The sequence below is a fragment of the Nematostella vectensis genome, chromosome 3 (genome assembly GCF_932526225.1).
Source record: "Nematostella vectensis chromosome 3, jaNemVect1.1, whole genome shotgun sequence".
In the NCBI taxonomy this organism is placed as follows: Eukaryota; Metazoa; Cnidaria; class Anthozoa; order Actiniaria; family Edwardsiidae; genus Nematostella; species Nematostella vectensis.
Genome location: NC_064036.1, coordinates 19,498,710 through 19,518,727, shown reverse-complemented (window position 1 = coordinate 19,518,727; position 20,018 = coordinate 19,498,710). Strand labels below are relative to the sequence as shown.

Genomic DNA, 20,018 nt, shown 5'->3' with positions numbered 1-20,018 from the left:
AGGATCGCTAGCCTGCGTGCGTTTACCGGATGTACGCAGGCTAAAGATGGCTGGCTACCTAAAAATGATTTTTAGTAAAAATATATATATCAGGCCACATTTTCTCCGGATATATGTATAAAGACATGTTCTCCTATAGAATCAAAAAGAAGTATTATTAAAGACGAAAATTTGGCAGAGTCGAATTTTCAGTTTTTGGTGTATTGTAGACATGTTCTCCTGACATAGACAACCAGTTAGGACTTCTAGTTTCTTATTATTTTATCCGTCATACGAATTAAAACTATTTTCCTGTTTAAAAAACACATAAGTAGAATTATATTAAGCTAGTGAGAGAAAAAACGCTTTTGTCAGGCGTTCCTCGCTTCACTGCCTGTGGTACTCTTGAGGCAAAAATTACCTACTATGATTGGCTAATGTGCACGTGACCTGTTCGTGACACGGGATCGAGCGACAAAAGCCCTATTTGGACTTCACTTGTTCTTTCTACGCGAGAAGAAGACTTACGAAGAGAGGCACAGCGCTTCTTTCTTTACTTCTCCCAGGATCAAAATTCCCCAAAAGTGAAGTTACTTCACCACCGTGGCTTGCTAACAAAGGAATTTAATCCCGGGACTGATTTTATCGGCACAGTCGCCATTGCAAGACAGGTAAGAAGAGAAGTTCAAACTACTGTGCTGGGTTTATAATTATTTTCGATGGAAGGTGGTCTAACACGAATTGAAGACCGATCAAAGTTTGTTTAAGTAATGTTATCGCTCTGATGTATGTGATTGAGCAATTCTGTGGCTGTATTTTCAGTGGGGCTGTAGAACCTGACCGGAAAACGGACGAGAGTATGGATATCTTAAACGGTAGTGCATCGGTCGACCCTATGTTTCCCGGAGGTTCCGTCTACAGCGACGGTGGTTATATACCTCCTCAAGAAATTCCTACTGAATATCAAGAAACCATGGTGAACGACGATGCATTGGACACCGAAGGATATCAACCAACTTATGCCGAGGCCTTTCCCCCGCTTCCTTGTGCTCCGAGCACCGATCAAAACCAAGCAAATTCAAACCCGGCCGCAAAATGGCGTACCCACGGAACAGGTCACATTCGATCCACTACGGTAACCCAGGTAAATTTATACACCATTCCTCGTCACCTTTAATAAATCCCTCTTTAACGTACTTTCTCCATAAATAATGTCCTAGGTTCTAAAAATTCTAATGGTTAATTATCGATACAAATTTATTTTCATAGTTAAAGAATGCAAAGTGATGACCGACCTCCTACGTTCGAATGTTGATAGCGGTGTCGAAATAGAACTGGACATGTAAATTACTATGGAATGGTTTACGTGCGAGTACTTCGAATTATTCCAAAAAAGTGATCATATCGAGATTCCAGTTGTTTTATCATGTGGATTTTAGCGATGGATTCTCAATATTTCTTCTTCTTTTGCCCAGTCTCTTGTAACCCCTTTTCCGTTCGCCACGTTTACAATACAGTTCGAACAAAGAGCGTGCTAGACAGACAAATGGCTGAGTAGCGTGATAAACTTACTCCCCCAAGGACCAGTGACCTTGGCACTAAAGAAGATTCTAACTTACCCAGTTATTAAATAAATCTTTCTTCTAGAAAAGCTGATGGACTCAAATAGCTGGCCAAAATAACTAATTTTTTTTTTTACATAAATTATTCACGAGATCCTTGCTCGGTCAATGCCAGCTATGTTGATATTTTTCGCATTTTTCAGTGTTGCGTTTATCAAACTTTTTATGAAGTAATATTATTGGTATATTTTGATTATCCAAAGGTTTTCTTGACGGTCTTTCTGAGTCTTTTATATCAATAGATAATCCTAATTAGTAAAGTCACCATCAATCCTTTAAGTTTACCCAGTGGTGATTGTTATAACCCCCCACCCACCCCTCCCTGCAAATAAAAAAATAAGAATAACAAGACTGAGAAACCATTAATGGATACATACAGAGTGATCAAGGAATAAAACCATTGTAAAACTACTAGGCTTATCCATATTATTATTAATAATATTTCTATAAGGGGGGAAACAGAAATAATTTGTTTCTGTATCTCTTTTTTAGCTTAATCTAGACAACTTATAATGAATGTTTTTTTTATTAGAAGCTTGATTCAAACCTTTACATTATATATTTTTAAAAGTATTTTGTTATCTATTGGAGTTTTCTCCAGCCTCCCATAAATGTGAATGCAGTACCAGTCAACATGTTTGAATGTGTTGCCTTTGTTTTTAGGATAGTAAACCAATAAGAAATTCACATTGTTTGAATCAACCTGCTAGCTTGAATGCAATAACAATAAGTCTAAAGTCCTCCTCTGCCGCTAGATAAAGATCAAGACTGATCACCAGTACATGGAAAATTATAAAAGGGTTCTCTAGGTATTTTTCAATTATGATCATATTCATATTGTTGCTTGGTTGATACAGCTGTGGACCGAGAAAAAATAGTGAATACTTTCACCATATAGACATCGCCTTGGAAACAGTTTTGAAAGCCTTTAGGGTACAGCACATAGAGCATAAAAAGCTTAAGATATCTCAGTTATCATTTACAGCATTTATGATAACTATATAAAATAAAAGTAAGGTGGACGTAATTTAATTTTCTAAGAACTCACTTAGACTTCTTGACCTTCAAGTAAATTATTTGATACTATATGATACTAGACATGAGGTGGGAGTCTGTTGCCAGACCACCAGCAAGAACTTGTTACAGTTAATAAAGATTTCTTCTTTTTCTAGCCACTTTGAACGCAGAATTCAATCATCACCCTACTATGCGTCTATTGAATACTTTCTGTTTTTATTTGCCTTGTTATACTCAATTTTTACCACTGATATTCTTAAAGTCCATATAACCTTTCAGAGTTGAAAGACTTGGTCAATTCTTTATATTTTCATCTTCCGAATGGTATGTGGATCTTATGGACCCTATTAAACACATGCGTTCGCGCGAATAACTCAAATCAGTAATATTGAGGTTTTGGTCAACCTTCGGGAAAAAGGCTGTGAACTGAAAGGCCCTCCAGTCATTTGTGACGTAGATCGAGATGTCAACCATGAGAAAACATATGCGTGCGCTAAACCAGTTCCCGGTCTTCTTAGTTATTGCTAAGAACGTTGTGTGGTTACAACTTTTACCACCATCTTTATATCTCAACCTGGTAGTCAAATGATTATTTAACTTCAGAAAACAAATCTGCAAAATTTTCTTGCAAAGATTTATTTCTAACAGAATAATTTTATATGTTTTATACAATTTATGGATTTTTTTATGGAGTAAGTCATACACAAGCTAAACATATATTATGTTTTGTTATAGTGAGTAAAATTTTTGTGTATGATCACTGAATAATTGTGCCCTCCTAGGTGTTCAGAGTTCCATTAGAAGAGCGCCGCTACAAGCTTTTCCATGAGGCGACATTTGGAGATGAGCGCCAACATAGTATCTGTAGGGACATCATGGCGAAGACTGGAGCATCCATCGAGGTCAGCTTGGGAAAGGATTTGAGCCTAACGATCATGGTGACTGGGAAGCCTGATACTGTGGCCAAGGCAAGGCGTCTGGTACTGTCCCAGCTACAGACTCAGGTATGTGCAACATAACTAATATTAGTTTCGCTACCTAGTCCCGATCAAGAATCTATGAAGCGATTACACATCTCCATATTGTAGTTTAGTGATATAGATCAGGGCTTATGGGATAGTGCATAATTCCGCTCGAAAACAAAAACAAAATGATTAATAAACATTGTTTTTTATACCTTAAGAGATACATGGACTTTTTTCCCAATAAATATAGTGCATTTTTGCAGCAAAAAGCCAGCATTTTAACAGCGCTTTATTGTAAACAAGATTGAACTTCGCAAAACAACAGGTTTTTTATATAACATGCGCCATTATTAATATAACCAATCAGGGCAAGAAAATAGCGCCTTTGATTTTATCGCTTTACTTCTTGTGTTTTCACTCTGACAATGGATTTTTCTAATAACTCCAAGAAACAAACAAAGAAATGTAATGTAACACCTCAAGAGTGGGCCTGCCAATATCCTGGAAAGTTTCATGCTGATCATGATCTTCTATTTTGTTCAGCCTGTAATGTTGTCGTAAGTTTTTTTTATTCCCTATTGGTAGGTTTGGGTCCCGATTCAGTTAAGTAATGCAGCTCTTTTATATGTAAACATGGCACATGAGCAATCGTTACATTCAGAAGCTTGATTTTTAAGTTTATTTAATTGAAGCACTTAAAATTTTCGCTTAAAAGTATTGTGCAATTTGCATAATTGCTGCATAATTCGCAATATTTGGAGCATAATTTCAAGAGAAAAAAAAACATAATCCCAGAAGCCCTGTTGGAATTACTAAATGAGAATCTACAAAGGGAAAAAAAACAAATATGTGTCTTCACTATATTTTTTCTGCCTTTGAAAAATCAAACTCTCATTGTGCATTATTATGTTATGCATTGTATTAACAAGGGTCTAGGCCTAGCATAGCCAACTGTACACAGACCTAAAGAGTATTTACAAAGAGTTTTTCTTATGAATAGGCCCAGATTGAGATCCAGATTCCTCGTGAACACCACAAGTTTATCCTCGGCAAAGGCGGCAAAACCCTTCAGACCATGGAACTTTCCACCGCTACCAAGATCACTATGCCACGCGACGGCTCTGACACCATCAAGATCATTGGCACCAAGGAGGGCGTGGACCGTGCTCGTCATGAAATTCAACTCATCTCTGACCAGCAGGTGTGTTTTGGAGTTTAAATAACTTGACTAACCTATTTGCAGGTCGTAATACTCAAGAACTTTCTATTGTTTTAATTATTTTGACCTCTCAAACAAGAAGTTTCATATCTAATACACTTCCTGATTTCATTTTCGCATGAAAAAAGTGTGTATTGTACATGAGTAAATACAGTATATAATTATTCCTGATAGAATAAGCCAATAAGCCACAATTTCTACCTTGGTGTTAAACACCTCCTGATTTCCTTGGGGCAAATTCAAACATGTTTAGATGTTTTACTAGTTTATTATATATCTGGACAGCAATAGACTGATTTACTATGCATGTTTTATTTCAGGCTAAGCTTGCATTTGAACGCCTGGCTATTCCTAAGACCTTCCACCCCTTCATCTCTGGGCCCAATAATGAGACTGCCAACAGGATCAAGGAACAAACTGGAGCTGCCATTAACATTCCTCCTCCCTCTGTAAACAAAGATGAATTGACTGTTGCTGGAGAGAAAGACGGTGTTGCCCAGGCCAAGGCGATGATATTAGAGATTTATGAGGACAAGGTACAGGAAATGGCTAAAAAGTATCTGGAATAGGAAACTTAGTGCACAATCTTTGCTTGCTTTTGGGATGCATGGTATCAAGCAGAATATATATTTTATTGTTAAATAGTGGTGATAAATCTGTAACTTTTTACTGTATATTTTCTTGGCTTAAGCTTATACAAACCTGTATATCTGACAGGGGTGCATTTGTCTTTATGGGTATTCCTGACGAAAATACAGGGACATTGAAAAAGGGGTTTTCGTGCCAATTATTATTGTTACTTGGTAAAATGGCCCCGTGCCCCTTTAACATTCCTTTTATTTCTGTAGACATTCCTGTCTACTCTTTTATTCAGTGAAGATGGTGCCTCAGCTCTAATTTACATTATCTCACTTGTAGAAACGCAAGACCACAACTGTATCCATCGAAGTGAGAAAGTCTCAGCACAAGTATATTGTCGGGCCAAGGGGGGGAACTATCCACGAGATTCTTGAATTGACTGGTGGGTTGACTATTTTGCCCCGAATGGCATTGAACTTGTTTATAGCAAACTGTATGAATGATAAACACCTTAATGCTAAAGAGTAGTTGACAACACTAATGAATTTGTTATAACCATTATTTTTCCAATGAAGTTGAACTGTCAGCTACACACTTTTTTATTAGTTTCAACCCCCTGATCATTCTGATTTTGTTAGGATCCATTATTATTCAGGGCTTTGAATACTAGTGATGTCTTGCCTTGTCCTACTTGATATGCTCACTTCCTTATACATACATTCTTCTCTTAGGAGTCTCTGTGGAAATGCCACCATCAGACAGTGACTCAGAGACCATCACCCTCCGTGGTGAGCAAGACAAACTCGGTGTTGCCCTCACTCAGGTCTATGAGAAAGCCAACAGTGTAGTTTTTGCTGAGGTAGCCGCCCCACGTTGGCTACACAGGTTTATCATTGGACGGCGTGGACAGAATATCCGGAAAGTGACCCAGGACTTACCCAAGGTGAGCAATTTTCTCATGGACAGGTCTTCTAGTCAGGATGTATTGACTTAAAGCTTACTTCTTATCTTTTTCTCCATCCAAAACCTGAATATCTGACAGAGGTTCCTGCTTACATTGGGATATTCCTGATGAAGATAAAGAGACATAGAGAAAGGGGTTTTTATGCCAATTTATTTTTCTACAATTTAGTAAAAGGCCCCCTGCCTCTCTGACTTTTTTTCTCAAATACTGGCATTCATAGCAATATAAAATTTGATTTGGATTTTAATAACCTAACATACAGTAGCTCAGAACTATCATGAACATGGCCATAAGTGGCCGTGACAAGCTGTTGCTGATTCTGTTGTTGGTGTCACCAAGGTCCATGTTGAATTCAGTGATGAAAAAGACAGCATCACCTTAGAAGGCCCCCCAGAGCAGGTTGAGAGTGCCCGAGAGTCACTTGAAGCCTTCATCAGAGAGCTGGTAAGTTTGATTGTTATAACTTTGATTACCTCAGGCTGTTCCCCAAATGCGGACCAGTGGTCATTGCCACAAAAGAAATACTGTATCCCTCTGTTAAAGAAGAGTGATTCATCTACTTTTGCTATATACTCAAGAACACCTAGTTCATATGAAAGAATTGCATGAACAGAAACATAAAAGACATCCTTGGAAACCCAGGGGTATCTTCCTTTTACTTTTCACTTGCGAGAAAAATAGCCCCTGGGGAACAGTAAGGAATTAAAAAAAATCTAGGCTTATGGTGAGCTGTGATTGGTCGACCTCCCGAGGTCGACCAATCACAGGCGCACTTCCCGAACAATGCATCCAAAATTTATGAACCTCTTTGTGTTGGCTAGAGATAAAATATTGTGTTTAGCATGAAAAACTTTTTATTTGAAATGTTTAGAGTGCCGAAAATGTGCAACATTTTGAAAGCAAAAGGACAAGTTCAGCAGGGAACCCGATAGTTCTTGTAACTTGTCCTCTTTAGTTCATAATCTGAGACCAGTTGGCCTATCTGAACTCAATCAGGATATGTAATGCTGATAATTCCTACCCAAAGGACACTGACAATCTAGTCAAGGGTAAAGGGAGGATCGTGCTCGGTAGTCCCGAGTAATTTGGCAGTAAAGCGATGTGCAAATAAGGTCCGTAAACAATCTTGTTATGATACATTCCTTCCAGTAAAAATCTGCGAGAGTTGTTCTCCAAGCAAATGCGATCCAAATAGCTAGTGCCGTTTTTATATTCTGAGACTGTTTCCCTGCAAACGCAGCAATAATTCCTGATTGCCTTACATTTCCTAGTAGAGAAGGCTAACCCATTTTCCTTTCGTAAATTACAAAAGACCAAGTTGGTGAAACAGCAAATTAAATCTAAATGTGGATTTCCCACAGAAATTTGCCTCCAAAAAAGATTGATGACAGCTTTTGACATTTTCAATCCCCAGGGACCCAGGTATCGTCGTCTGTCATGACAGCTTTTTTGAAGTCTGTTCTTTACTGTTCCCCAGGGGTTATTTTTCTCGTGTGTGAAAGGTTAGAGGAAAATACCCCTGGGTTTCTGAGGATGCATAAAGGATCACCTTTGAGAAAAATTGCGAATTGTATGCAGCTGTTACAGCTATTGTGTAATCACCTACCTAATGTCAGGCCAGTCCATACTTAATCACCTACCTCACGTCAGGCTGTGTCCATACTTAATCACCTACCTCATGACAAAAATGTACAAAAATCTCACAACAAACAGATACATTATCTGACTACATGGCAAAGTTGACATTTCAGTCATATCCTAAACACATTTGAGGAATTGGGCTAATTAGTCGAAAATGCCTTTTTTTTTGCTCTAGACCGAACGTGTTTCAGTATAACCAAATATGAATTTAGAATATAATTCCTAAGTACAAATTAAAACTTTTCATCAGAGTGCACCAAAAAATTGTAATGTGAAAAATTAGTTGCAAAAAACAAAATGCAATGTTCACTCAAGATCATTCCACAATGAAAATTAAATTGATGGCGCACTCTGATGAAAAGTTTCTAAATTATATTTAGTTTTTGGTATAGATAGAGCTTATTTTGTGAGACTGTGTCTTTGTCTCGAGTTGAATCCAGGCAATTTAGCACATTTCTTTGCCACATTCTTTGGGAACTTCCTCTAACACTTGTGGTGTTTATATCTCGTCAAACCCGAGCCTGCTGTATCAAATACAGTGGGAAAGCATTCAAAATACACGCTATATAAGGCTAAAATGACCATATATGAAGCTCTATTTTTCACGCCACACCAATAACATGCCATTCTGGAGATGCTGCATAGCAACTGTCACAGAGAACAATAGAGTTTAGCGCTTCTGTGGTGACCCAGAGAGCTTTATTGCCTTACAGTTTTGTTCGAATGCAGTTTTTGCTAGCAAAATGTGAAACAAAATTTGTTGTTTATATTCAACAGCTTCAAAATTAATTTATACTCCCCAGAAAAAGGATTGAGAATATCCAACACACTGTTGTTTTACTTGAACGGCGAGTGGCACAGCAGGAAAATGTAAATTTGCAAAGCTTCTGCTAAAACTTATTTCCTGGGAATCTTGACTTTGGAAAGGGGATCTGGTCAAGGTGTGTTAAACTAGCTGCACGGGTCTAATTTGATGGCCATTGTTTTTGAAGCTTGAGTAAAAATAATGGTGCAATGGTGCATTGCTTCGCAATGCAACTGTGGTTTAGAATATCTCAAACAAAAAGCTCTAAGTCACTTAAATTTTCAGGTCTTCATATTCATTTTATAGGCTGACTGACTGTTAAAATTCAAAGGCAAGTTGTCTTGCCTTTCGTACTGCCTTAATCACCTACCTCACGTCTGGCTGTGCCCATACTTAATCACCTATCCATGGGTTTCATTAAGTTTCAGTTTTGGAGATTAATAAGTAGGGGGCTGAAGTTATTTTCTATTGATAGTTAAAAAAATCAGAATTAATTTTTAACTATTCTGCAGATTGTCTCCATGGCCTTTGCTGAATGCAATGTGGACCAGAAATACCATCCACACATAATTGGCAAAAACGGTGCCAATGGTGAGTGTTTAAATTGGTGCACAGAGAAAGAACGCATTGAGCTAGGGTAGGGTAAGCCATTAAGGAATTATAGGCTCAGCAACATGCCTTTTTTGAGAGCCAAGATGCCCCAAATTGTAATGTCAGCTAAGCTTACTTTCAGGGCCGTAGATATCACAGAGGCAGGGGGGTGTAATGTCAGCTAAGCTTACTTTCAGGGCCGTAGATAGCACAGGTTCAGGGGGGTGTAATGTCAGCTAAGCTTACTTTCAGGGCCGTAGATATCACAGGTTCAGGGGGGTGTAATGTCAGCTAAGCTTACTTTCAGGGCCATAGATAGCACAGGTTCAGGGGGGTGTAATGTCAGCTAAGCTTACTTTCAGGGCCGTAGATATCACAGGGGCAGGGGGGTGTAATGTCAGCTAAGCTTACTTTCAGGGCCGTAGATATCACAGAGGCAGGGGGGTGTAATGTCAGCTAAGCTTACTTTCAGGGCCGTAGATATCACAGAGGCAGGGGGGTGTAATGTCAGCTAAGCTTACTTTCAGGGCCGTAGATATCACAGGTTCAGGGGGGTGTAATGTCAGCTAAGCTTACTTTCAGGGCCGTAGATAGCACAGGTTCAGGAGGGTGTAATGTCAGCTAAGCTTACTTTCAGGGCCGTAGATAGCACAGGTTCAGGGGGGTGTAATGTCAGCTAAGCTTACTTTCAGGGCCGTAGATAGCACAGGTTCAGGGGGGTGTAATGTTAGCTAAGCTTACTTTCAGGGCCATAGATAGCACAGGTTCAGGGGGGTGTAATGTCAGCTAAGCTTACTTTCAGGGCCGTAGATAGCACAGGTTCAGGGGGGTGTAATGTCAGCTAAGCTTACTTTCAGGGCCATAGATAGCACAGGTTCAGGGGGGTGTAATGTCAGCTAAGCTTACTTTCAGGGCCATAGATAGCACAGGTTCAGGGGGGTGTAATGTCAGCTAAGCTTACTTTCAGGGCCATAGATAGCACAGGTTCAGGGGGGTGTAATGTCAGCTAAGCTTACTTTCAGGGCCATAGATAGCACAGGTTCAGGGGGGTGTAATGTCAGCTAAGCTTACTTTCAGGGCCATAGATAGCACAGGTTCAGGGGGGTGTAATGTCAGCTAAGCTTACTTTCAGGGCCGTAGATAGCACAGGTTCAGGGGGGTGTAATGTCAGCTAAGCTTACTTTCAGGGCCATAGATAGCACAGGTTCAGGGGGGTGTAATGTCAGCTAAGCTTACTTTCAGGGCCATAGATAGCACAGGTTCAGGGGGGTGTAATGTCAGCTAAGCTTACTTTCAGGGCCGTAGATATCACAGAGGCAGGGGGAAGGAGCAGCTGTCTCTTTGAAGAGCAGAAATTTTACAAAAGACTGATGAAAACTTAGAAATATCTGAGGTCCCCCCCCGGAACAAAGTTTTCCATGACCTTGACTTTGCATCATATAAATTTAGACCAGAAAATAAGAGATACAAGAATGAAAATTTTATTTTCTCCGCAAGTATCTTTGAAGTATTGATAAGAAAATCTATAGCTGATGATACGATATCATGTTGATTGTTATATCCCATGCCATATTTGGCAAAAATGGGTAGCCTTTTTTCAAGCAAATTTCTCATATCTCACTTTTTTCATTTTAAAGTGAACCGAATCAAGACAGAGACTGGAACATCCATCATTATCCCATCCAACACAGAAAAAAGCAACACAATCCGAATTGAGGGATCTCCCCAAGGAGTAGAGGTGGCTAAGAATGAGATCATGCAAATGGTAAAAAAACTGGTAAGTTTCAAACTTACTTAGATTTAGGTCATAACTTACAGTAAAACCATGGCCTCCTAGACCCTAGGAGAAATACTAGTTTTTGTTTTGACTTGAACCACATTTGTCACTCTTTGTCAGGAAAACGAAAAAACAAGAGATGTGCTGATTAACCACCGCTTCCATCGAACCATCATCGGCGCCAAGGGTGAAAAGATCAAGGAGGTGCGTGACAAGTACCCTGAGGTCCAGATATCTTTCCCTGATCCATCCAAGAAGACAGATGTGGTGTCCCTCCGAGGACCGAGGGAGGACGTCGACAAGGTCCACGCTTATCTCAAGAAACTCAATGCTGAGCTGGTGAGTGTCTTGGCAAGTGATAAAACCCAGCCATTACAAGCTAGTAATGAAATGGTAACATGGTAAAACCCAGCCATTACAAGCTAGTGATGAAATGGTAACATGATAAAAGCCAGCCTTTGCAAGCTAGTGATGAAATGGTAACATGATAAAACCCAGCCATTACAAGCTAGTGATGAAATGATAACATGATAAAACCCAGCCATTTCAAGCTAGTGATGAAATGGTAACACGATAAAACCCAGCCTTTACAAGCTAGTGATGAAATGGTAACATGATAAAACTCAGCCATTACAAGCTAGTGATGAAATGGTAACATGATAAACTCAGCCATTACAAGCCAGTGATAAAATGGTAATATGATAAAACCCAGCCATTACAAGCTAGTGATTAAATTGTAACATGATAAAACCCAGCCATTACAAGCTAGTGATGAAATGGTGACATGGTAAAACCCAGCCATTACAAGCTAGTGGTAAAATGGTAACATGATAAAACCCAGCCATTACAAGCTAGTGATGATATGGTAACATGATAAAACTCAGCCATTACAAGCTAGTGATGAAATGGTAACATGATAAAACCCAGCCATTACAAGCCAGTGATAAAATGGTAATATGGTAAAATCCAGCCATTACAAGCTAGTGATGAAATGGTAACATGATAAAACTCAGCCATTACAAGCCAGTGATAAAATGGTAACATGATAAAACCCAGTCATTACAAGCTAATGATGAAATGGCAATATCATAAAAGCCAGCCTTTACAAGCTAATGATGAAATGGTAATATCACAAAAGCCAGCTTTTACAAGCTAGTGATGAAATGGTAATATCATAAAAGCCAGCGTTTACAAGCTAGTGATGAAATGGTAATATCATAAAACCCAGCGTTTACAAGCTAGTAGATGAGCAGAGTTTCACCAGATATATCTTTGAAGATCTTCCTCTGAGCAATGTAGTGGTTCCTTTGCCTCTTGATTTAAATTTGTGAGACTATAACAATTGATTTGTGTCAATCCCACAGGTCGCTGCCAATTATTGCATTGACGTTCCAATCTTCAAGCAATTCCACAAGAATGTGATTGGCCGAGGTGGCACCACCATCAAGAAGGTTAGTCGCTTGCCCGTTTCATTCCATACCCTAGTGACTCAATGCCAAACTTCAAAATATTATCAGCTTATTTTGCACACAAGTGCTGCCGGCTAAATGTCCCAGTAGCACCAGACATCACATAACATAATTTGTAAATATACAGCACAAACATATCCTCAATAGTGCTTCTTTTTGCACTAAGCCGATTCTTAGTTTCCAGTTATACCACAACGGCATCATTGACTAATTGTTTCTGCTGATGACAGATACGTGAGGAGACTGACACTAAAATCGAGCTGCCTGCTGAAGGAAGCGACAGTGACGTTATCATCATCACCGGTCACAAGGCCCAAGTGGAGGCGGCCCGTGAGAAGATCCTTGCCATTCAAAATGAGCTGGTGAGCCCTTTTTTGTCAATAGTTGGGATTTATCAGAGATTTATCATTGTTTTATAATGTCTTGCTATTTTACCCATCATTTTGAACACCATTTTGCAAATTTAGCATCGTTAAATCCCAGATTTCTTGGAAAAGGCTATGGAAGTTGTCTCTAAGAAAGACGTAGGAGCAACGAAAAGCTCCCCAAACTAGAATCAGTTTAGTATTTTTTTTTTTTCTTGTTCTGAAATGCTTGTTTTGTTTACTTTTTTCCAATGGCCCCTCCCTACCTCTTTCCACAGGCTAATGTGACCCAGCTTGAGGTACACATCCCCGCCAAGTTCCACAACTCCATCATTGGCGCTAAGGGCCGTCTCATCCGTTCGGTCATGGAGGACTGTGGCGGAGTGAGTATTAAATTCCCACCTGAGGGCAGCAACAGCGACAAGGTTCTGATCCGTGGACCCAAGGATGACGTGGAGAAGGCCAAAAAACAGCTATTGGAGCTTACCAATGAGAAGGTAATGAGCTCAGTGTTTTCAAAGGGGCTACACCATCTGTCGCACTCTTAGTCTGAACCTTCATTTTCCCGTGGGCCACGTTTAGCGTTATTGATAAACAAGAGAACCACAAATATCATGTGTAGTTACCCAGGCTATCTTTTGTATCTCTTCTAATGCGCAAATGTTAATTATAATATATAATTTGTTTTCTTGCTGCGTCCCTAGGAGCTTGGTAGCTACACTGTCGAGATCCGTGCCAAGCCTGAACACCACCGCTTCCTGATTGGACGAGGAGGGGCCTCTATCCGTAAGGTGCGCGAGAATACAGGGGCTCGCATCGTGTTCCCTGCCGCTAAGGACGAGGACAAGGAGCTGATCACAATAATCGGCAAGCAGGAGGCAGTGGAGGCAGCCAAGGATGAGCTGCTCAAGTCCATCAAAGACTTGGTAAGCGATGCGTGACACTATGAGCGTTAACTAGTTATTCAGGGAGTGAAGGCACTTTCGTTCCCAGAGCTCCTCGGTCATACTTCCCGCCGGAGGCTCTGGTAGCAGGCAAAAACCGAAAGTCCCGGATTGTCCTAGATTCTTGGACAATCCGGGACTTTCAGTTTTTGTAGATATATCTCTCTTCCAGTTTATCGTTTGCAAGATGGCCTCCGACACACAACAGCGGAGGAGCTCTGGGAACGTGAATGGGAGTGAAGGCCTTCTGTGATTGGCATAGCGTTGAGGAAGCACCTTTAGCGGTGAATGTTTTATTGTATTCGAAAACGGGTACTTTGCTATTTAAAAGTTGTGTTGTCTATAACGTTTTGTTATGTTGTAAATGAGCATAGAATATGTGAACATTAAATGTCACCTACATAACTTGATATTCGAAATACTTTTAAAAGAATCACGTTTTAATCACAACTGTCCCAATTTCACAGGACAACATCTGTGAAGGCGAAGTCCACGTTGACCCCAAATGGCACCGCCACTTCGTCGCGAAGCGTGGCGAGGTCCTGCAGGAGATTGCTGCCGAGTTCGGGGGCGTGGTCGTCAGCTTCCCCCGCAATGGGGTCAACTCTGACCGTGTGGTGTTGAAGGGGGCCAAGGAGTGTGTGGAAGGAGCCAGGCAGCGTGTCATGGAGATCGTGCAGGAGTTGGAGTCCATGGTCACCATCGAGTGCGTCATCCCGCAGGAGTTCCACCGCAACATCATGGGCGCCAAGGGCGCCAACGTGCAGGAGGTCACAGCAAGGTAATGGATGGCACACAGGCCGGGAGGGGGGATTCACTATGCAGACGGAGTGAGTGAATAGGACACCAAGGGCATCAATGTGCAAGAATTCAAGGCTGTAGTTATTCTCGACGCGAAACGAGAATATAAAAGACTTAAGAGGTGTGCCTTCAGGTATTCCATTGAACATTTTAAACTTTTTAACTGAAATTCCGTACAGCTTCAAGTCCTTCATCGTGAGAATCTGGACATGACTTGAAATTCGTAATTATATTTAACCAGGCCTTTCTTAGGATAATTATTTTAATTATATCCTTACTGTTCTTTCTCGCAGACACAAAGTCCAGATCAAATTTCCTGATCGTAGCCCTGCCGGAGAGGAACCTGTGGTGAACGGTGACGGAGAGCACCTGGACCCTGAAGCCCCCATCAGCCCCCGCAAGCGTGACATCATCATCATTACAGGCAAGAAGGAGAGCGCTGAGGCCGCCAAGATCGATCTATTGGTACGTGCTATCGTATAACCCTAATGCTTGCGCCTACGGATCCCTGTTGCCTTGTGGTTTCAGACCTTCCCTCAAATATCTTTCTAATATGCCCATGTCGCAGGGTCAGACCTTCCCTCAATTATCTTTCTAGCGGCCCATGTCGCAGGGTCAGACCTTCCCTCAAATATCTTTCTAATATGCCCATGTCGCAGGGTCAGACCTTCCCTCAATTATCTTTCTATCGGCCCATGTCGCTGGGTCAGACCTTCCTTCAATTATCTTTCTAGCGGCTCATGTCGCAGGGTCAGACCTTCAATTATCTTTCCAGCGGCCCATGTCGCAGGGTCAGACCTTCCCTCAATTATCTTTCTAGCGGCCCATGTCGCAGGGTCAGACCTTCCCTCAAATATCTTTCTAATATGCCCATGTCGCAGGGTCAGACCTTCCCTCAATTATCTTTCTATCGGCCCATGTCGCTGGGTCAGACCTTCCTTCAATTATCTTTCTAGCGGCTCATGTCGCAGGGTCAGACCTTCAATTATCTTTCTAGCGGCCCATGTCGCAGGGTCAGACCTTCCCTCAATTATCTTTCTAGCGGCCCATGTCGCAGGGTCAGACCTTCTCTCAATTATCTTTCTAATATGCCCATGTCGCGGGGTCAGACCTTCCCTTAATTATCTTTCTAGCGCATGTCGCAGGGTCAGACCTTCAATTATCTTTCTAGCGGCCCATGTCGCAGGGTCAGACCTTCCTTCAATTATCTTTCTAATATGCCCATGTCGCGGGGTCAGACCTTCCCTTAATTATCTTTCTAGCGCATGTCGCAGGGTCAGACCTTCAATTATCTTTCTAGCGGCCCATGTCGCAGGGTCAGACCTTCCTTCAATTATCTTTCTAGCGGCCCATGTCGCAGGGTCAGATCTTCCCTCAATTATCTTTCTAGCGGCCCATGTCGCAGGGTCAGACCTTCAATAATCTTTCTAGCGGCCCATGTCGCAGGGTCAGACCTTCCTTCAATTATCTTTCTAGCGGCCCATGTCGCAGGGTCAGATCTTCCCTCAATTATCTTTCTAGCGGCCCATGTCGCAGGGTCAGACCTTCAATTATCTTTCTAGCGGCCCATGTCGCAGGGTCAGACCTTCCTTCAATTATCTTTCTAGCGGCCCATGTCGCAGGGTCAGATCTTCCCTCAATTATCTTTCTAGCGGCCCATGTCGCAGGGTCAGACCTTCAATTATCTTTCTAGCGGCTCATGTCGTAAGGTCAGACATTCCCTCAATTATCTTTCTAATATGCCCATGTCGCAGGGTTTCCAAGCGTGAGTTAGATTTTTGAAAAGGAGTTATAGTTTTTGTTCTACACTGGGATACAGAATAGCAAGAGATTTGACGATAGTTTTGAAAGACTGGCAAATTATCCTACGTCACTCCTCGTGGAATAGTTCTGATGGATCATTCGTTTCGTTGGACCTAATAGTAATGATGGATCATTCGTTTTGTAGACCTAATAATTCTGATAGATCATTTGTTTCGTAGGACCTAATAGTTCTGTTGGATCATTCGTTTCGTAGGACCTAATAGTTCTGTTGGATCATTCGTTTCGTAGGACCTAATAGTTCTGTTTGATCATTCGTTTCGTAGGACCTAATAGTTCTGTTGGATCATTCGTTTCGTAGGACCTAATAGTTCTGTTGGATCATTCGTTTCGTAGGACCTAATAGTTCTGTTGGATCATTCGTTTCGTAGGACCTAATAGTTCTGTTGGATCATTCGTTTCGTAGGACCTAATAGTTCTGTTGGATCATTCGTTTCGTAGGACCTAATAGTTCTGTTTGATCATTCGTTTCGTAGGACCTAATATTTCTGTTGGATCATTCGTTTCGTAGGACCTAATAGTTCTGTTGGATCATTCGTTTTGTAGGACCTAATAGTTCTGTTTGATCATTCGTTTCGTAGGACCTAATATTTCTGTTGGATCATTCGTTTCGTAGGACCTAATAGTTCTGTTGGATCATTCGTTTCGTAGGACCTAATAGTTCTGTTGGATTATTCGTTTCGTAGGACCTAATAGTTCTGTTGGATCATTCGTTTCGTAGGACCTGGTCCCCGTGACTGAGCAGATGCATATCCCGTTTGACTACCATCGCTTCGTGATCGGTCCCAAGGGGTCCAACGTGCGCAAGATGATGGACGAGTTCAGCGTGAACATTTCTATCCCGCCCGCTAAGGACGAGTCGGACAGTGTGTCCGTGATCGGACCACGGGCCAACGTGGAGCGTGCCATGAAAGCCTTGGAGGCCAAGGTGGCGGAGATCGAGGCCGAGAATGAAGACAGGGTGAGTGTGGTGCTTAAGAGTGAACAAAGCGCATCCGGTGTGCCATATCACGGCACGCGCTACGGTTAAGCCACTTGTTGAGCCTCTAATGTCAAACTACCTATTTCAACCTTTGCTTGTATTCACGCTTAGGGCACGTTTTTTTACTCGTGATTCCGGAATAAGAAAAAATTAGAATAAAAAAAGTGCGCGTTCGTTTATCCCGCGTTCACATTCCGGGATGTAATGATAACCTTCCACCCATTCTGCTACCTATAGCAGAATGACTCGAATGCCATTCTGAACATTCTCTACCAACCATTTCCATTACAGAATGATAGGGAAAAAACGCGCCCTTAGACGTGCACGTTTCTTCAGCGCCCTTCCAGAATTCATAGTTAGATATAATCTGTTACTTGAGGCCAAATAATTGCAAGGGATCAAGAATTAGACCATTAGCAATGTTTGATTCTTTTTGGTTGCTAATGTGTGTTTAACGGCGTTCTCTTCCGCTCGTTTCAGGCCCTGCGCAGCTTCAAGATGGACGTAAAGGTAGACCGCCAATACCACCCTAAGATCATCGGACGCAAGGGTCAAGTCATCACCAACATCCGCAAGCAGTATGACGTCAACATCCAGTTCCCGCCCCAGGACGCCCCCGAGGAGAGCGCTGACGTGATCGGGCTGACAGGCTACCAGCACAGCTGCGAGGCAGCCCGGGACGCAATCCTCAAGATCGTCAAGGAACTGGTACGGCCTTCAGTGCAGTCTGCATGCAATACTGAAATACAACAGCAACGGCAGCTTCACATGGCCTTTTTTCCACTTGCACTCTATAATTGGCATCGAATTAGCGCGACACAAAGGGTTAAAGTGCGACACCTCTAGCCGCAAGGACTTATGTTACAAGTTCTAAAATAAAGATTTAATCAGTCACCCATAGAAATGAGCTCCGCGTATCCTAAGAGGGTGGTTTGTTTGAAATTGTGCTCTTAAACCGAGCATTTATGGTAAAAACAGGAATATAAATTTTGAGATGATTTGACTTGGTGGCCCACAAATGGACTTGGTGGTTGTACTGCCACAGAACTCCTAGGATACGCCAACTACCATTTACTAATTAGCTCAATGAAGTGCAGCACGATAGTGAGCTTTGCTCTTCGTTCACAAATCCTTGTGTTTCTCTCGCAGGAAGATCAAGTCAGCGTTGAACTGACCATCGACCCTCGCATCCACCGCCGGCTGATCGGAGCCAAGGGCCGCGCCGTGCGTAAGCTGATGGAACAGTACAAGGTTGACATCCGCTTCCCACGCCAGAACGCCAACGACCCGGTCGTCATCTCCGGTCAAGAGCAGGATGTAGAGGAGGCGAAAGAACAGCTGCTGCTACTGGAAGAGGAATACGTGAGTAGTAGCGCAACTAGTACAATACAATTATCTTTATTTTTCGGGGGTTACATTATAACCCTTGTTAGACAATTTGCAGTCCCCATTCGGAGCAAGAGGTCCCTTAAATATGGCTCACTGAACTGATCACCATTTGCGCTTTTTCATTCAGATGCAAAGTGTGAAGGAAGAGATCGAGGAGTACGACGCCATCAGCTACTACATGAACCCTCCCAGCAAGACCTCACCCTCCCCTCCCCCACAGGCCGGCGGCCAGGGCTTCGTGGTGAGAGATGCACCATGGAACGCCCAGGGAGGGAAGGGCAGACCCCCGAAGGAGAGGGATGGCCACCCACCCCCGCCTGACACCACCAACACCATGGACTTCCCCTCCATTGGGAACTCGGTTGCACCCAAGACCACTGTCTGGGGTCACAGGCGTTGAACAGTACCCCTCCCCCTCCCCTAGCTTAGTTAGCAAGTTAACCCTACCTTTATTGCCTACCATATAAGAAACAATACTAACTACTTGCCATCCCATTACCACGCGCAATACAGTCCTGATAAATACAATACCGCAGTTTTTGCTAGAGTTTTCTGCGGCGTTTATTACATTACTTGAGCAGTTTTGCAGTGGCGTGTTCTGGTCACGCCATTTTCTTTGCTTGTACACGTTAGGAGTAGTATATTTCTAGTATGTCACACAACCGCAGACTGTCCCCCAGGCCTCGTCTGTGTCTTAGCGTTGTGTCTCTGGTTGTTTTGATAATCTAGTAATGCCAAGTAACTCGCCCTAAAGTAAACAGTTTTGTCCTCGGTGTTGGGTAAAACTTTTTCAAAAAATCCCCTAAAAATATCGTCAAACCTGGCGAAACGAATTCTAAAATTGCATTCGCAATGACAAACTAGAGAAATTATTTTTTGACTGATTTTAAAGCTGGTATGCAATCAGTTTTTAGGATTCGAATGAATCCGCAATTGTGAACTAGCTTTGACCGGCCATGCCTAGATTTACGGACAAGGCATTTTAATCACGTGGTCATGTCAAGAATGTCTAAAAGAAATAAATACAACCTTTTAAATATGTTGTCGGCTTATTATTTACAAACTTTGTGTAAGGTGTCCAACCTAGC

At 41.9% G+C, this 20,018-nt stretch overlaps 1 protein-coding gene across 1 annotated transcript; it reads left to right on the top strand.

The window, feature by feature from the left end:
- Positions 1–467: 467 nt before the first annotated feature.
- LOC5508997 (vigilin-like) lies at positions 468–19,967 on the top strand. The gene is made up of 21 exons (XM_032377880.2): positions 468–650; positions 802–1,123; positions 3,401–3,622; positions 4,584–4,784; positions 5,123–5,338; positions 5,721–5,823; positions 6,113–6,324; positions 6,685–6,789; positions 9,304–9,382; positions 11,020–11,159; positions 11,280–11,498; positions 12,524–12,610; positions 12,859–12,990; positions 13,272–13,490; positions 13,698–13,919; positions 14,405–14,718; positions 15,032–15,203; positions 17,281–17,520; positions 18,022–18,249; positions 18,691–18,903; positions 19,058–19,967. Exons 2-21 carry the CDS (start codon positions 839–841, stop codon positions 19,328–19,330), a joined length of 3,882 nt encoding a protein of 1,293 aa, XP_032233771.2. The 5' UTR covers positions 468–650; positions 802–838; the 3' UTR covers positions 19,331–19,967.
- Positions 19,968–20,018: the final 51 nt, after the last annotated feature.

Excerpts from the sequence above, each read along its gene's own strand:
- LOC5508997 (XM_032377880.2), top strand. The coding sequence starts at position 839 with ATGGATATCTTAAACGGTAGTGCATCGGTCGACCCTATGTTTCCCGGA. Across the intron at positions 3,623-4,583 it reads TGTCCCAGCTACAGACTCAG|GCCCAGATTGAGATCCAGAT; the intron begins GTATGTGCAACA and ends TCTTATGAATAG. Across the intron at positions 18,250-18,690 it reads TCAAGATCGTCAAGGAACTG|GAAGATCAAGTCAGCGTTGA; the intron begins GTACGGCCTTCA and ends TTTCTCTCGCAG.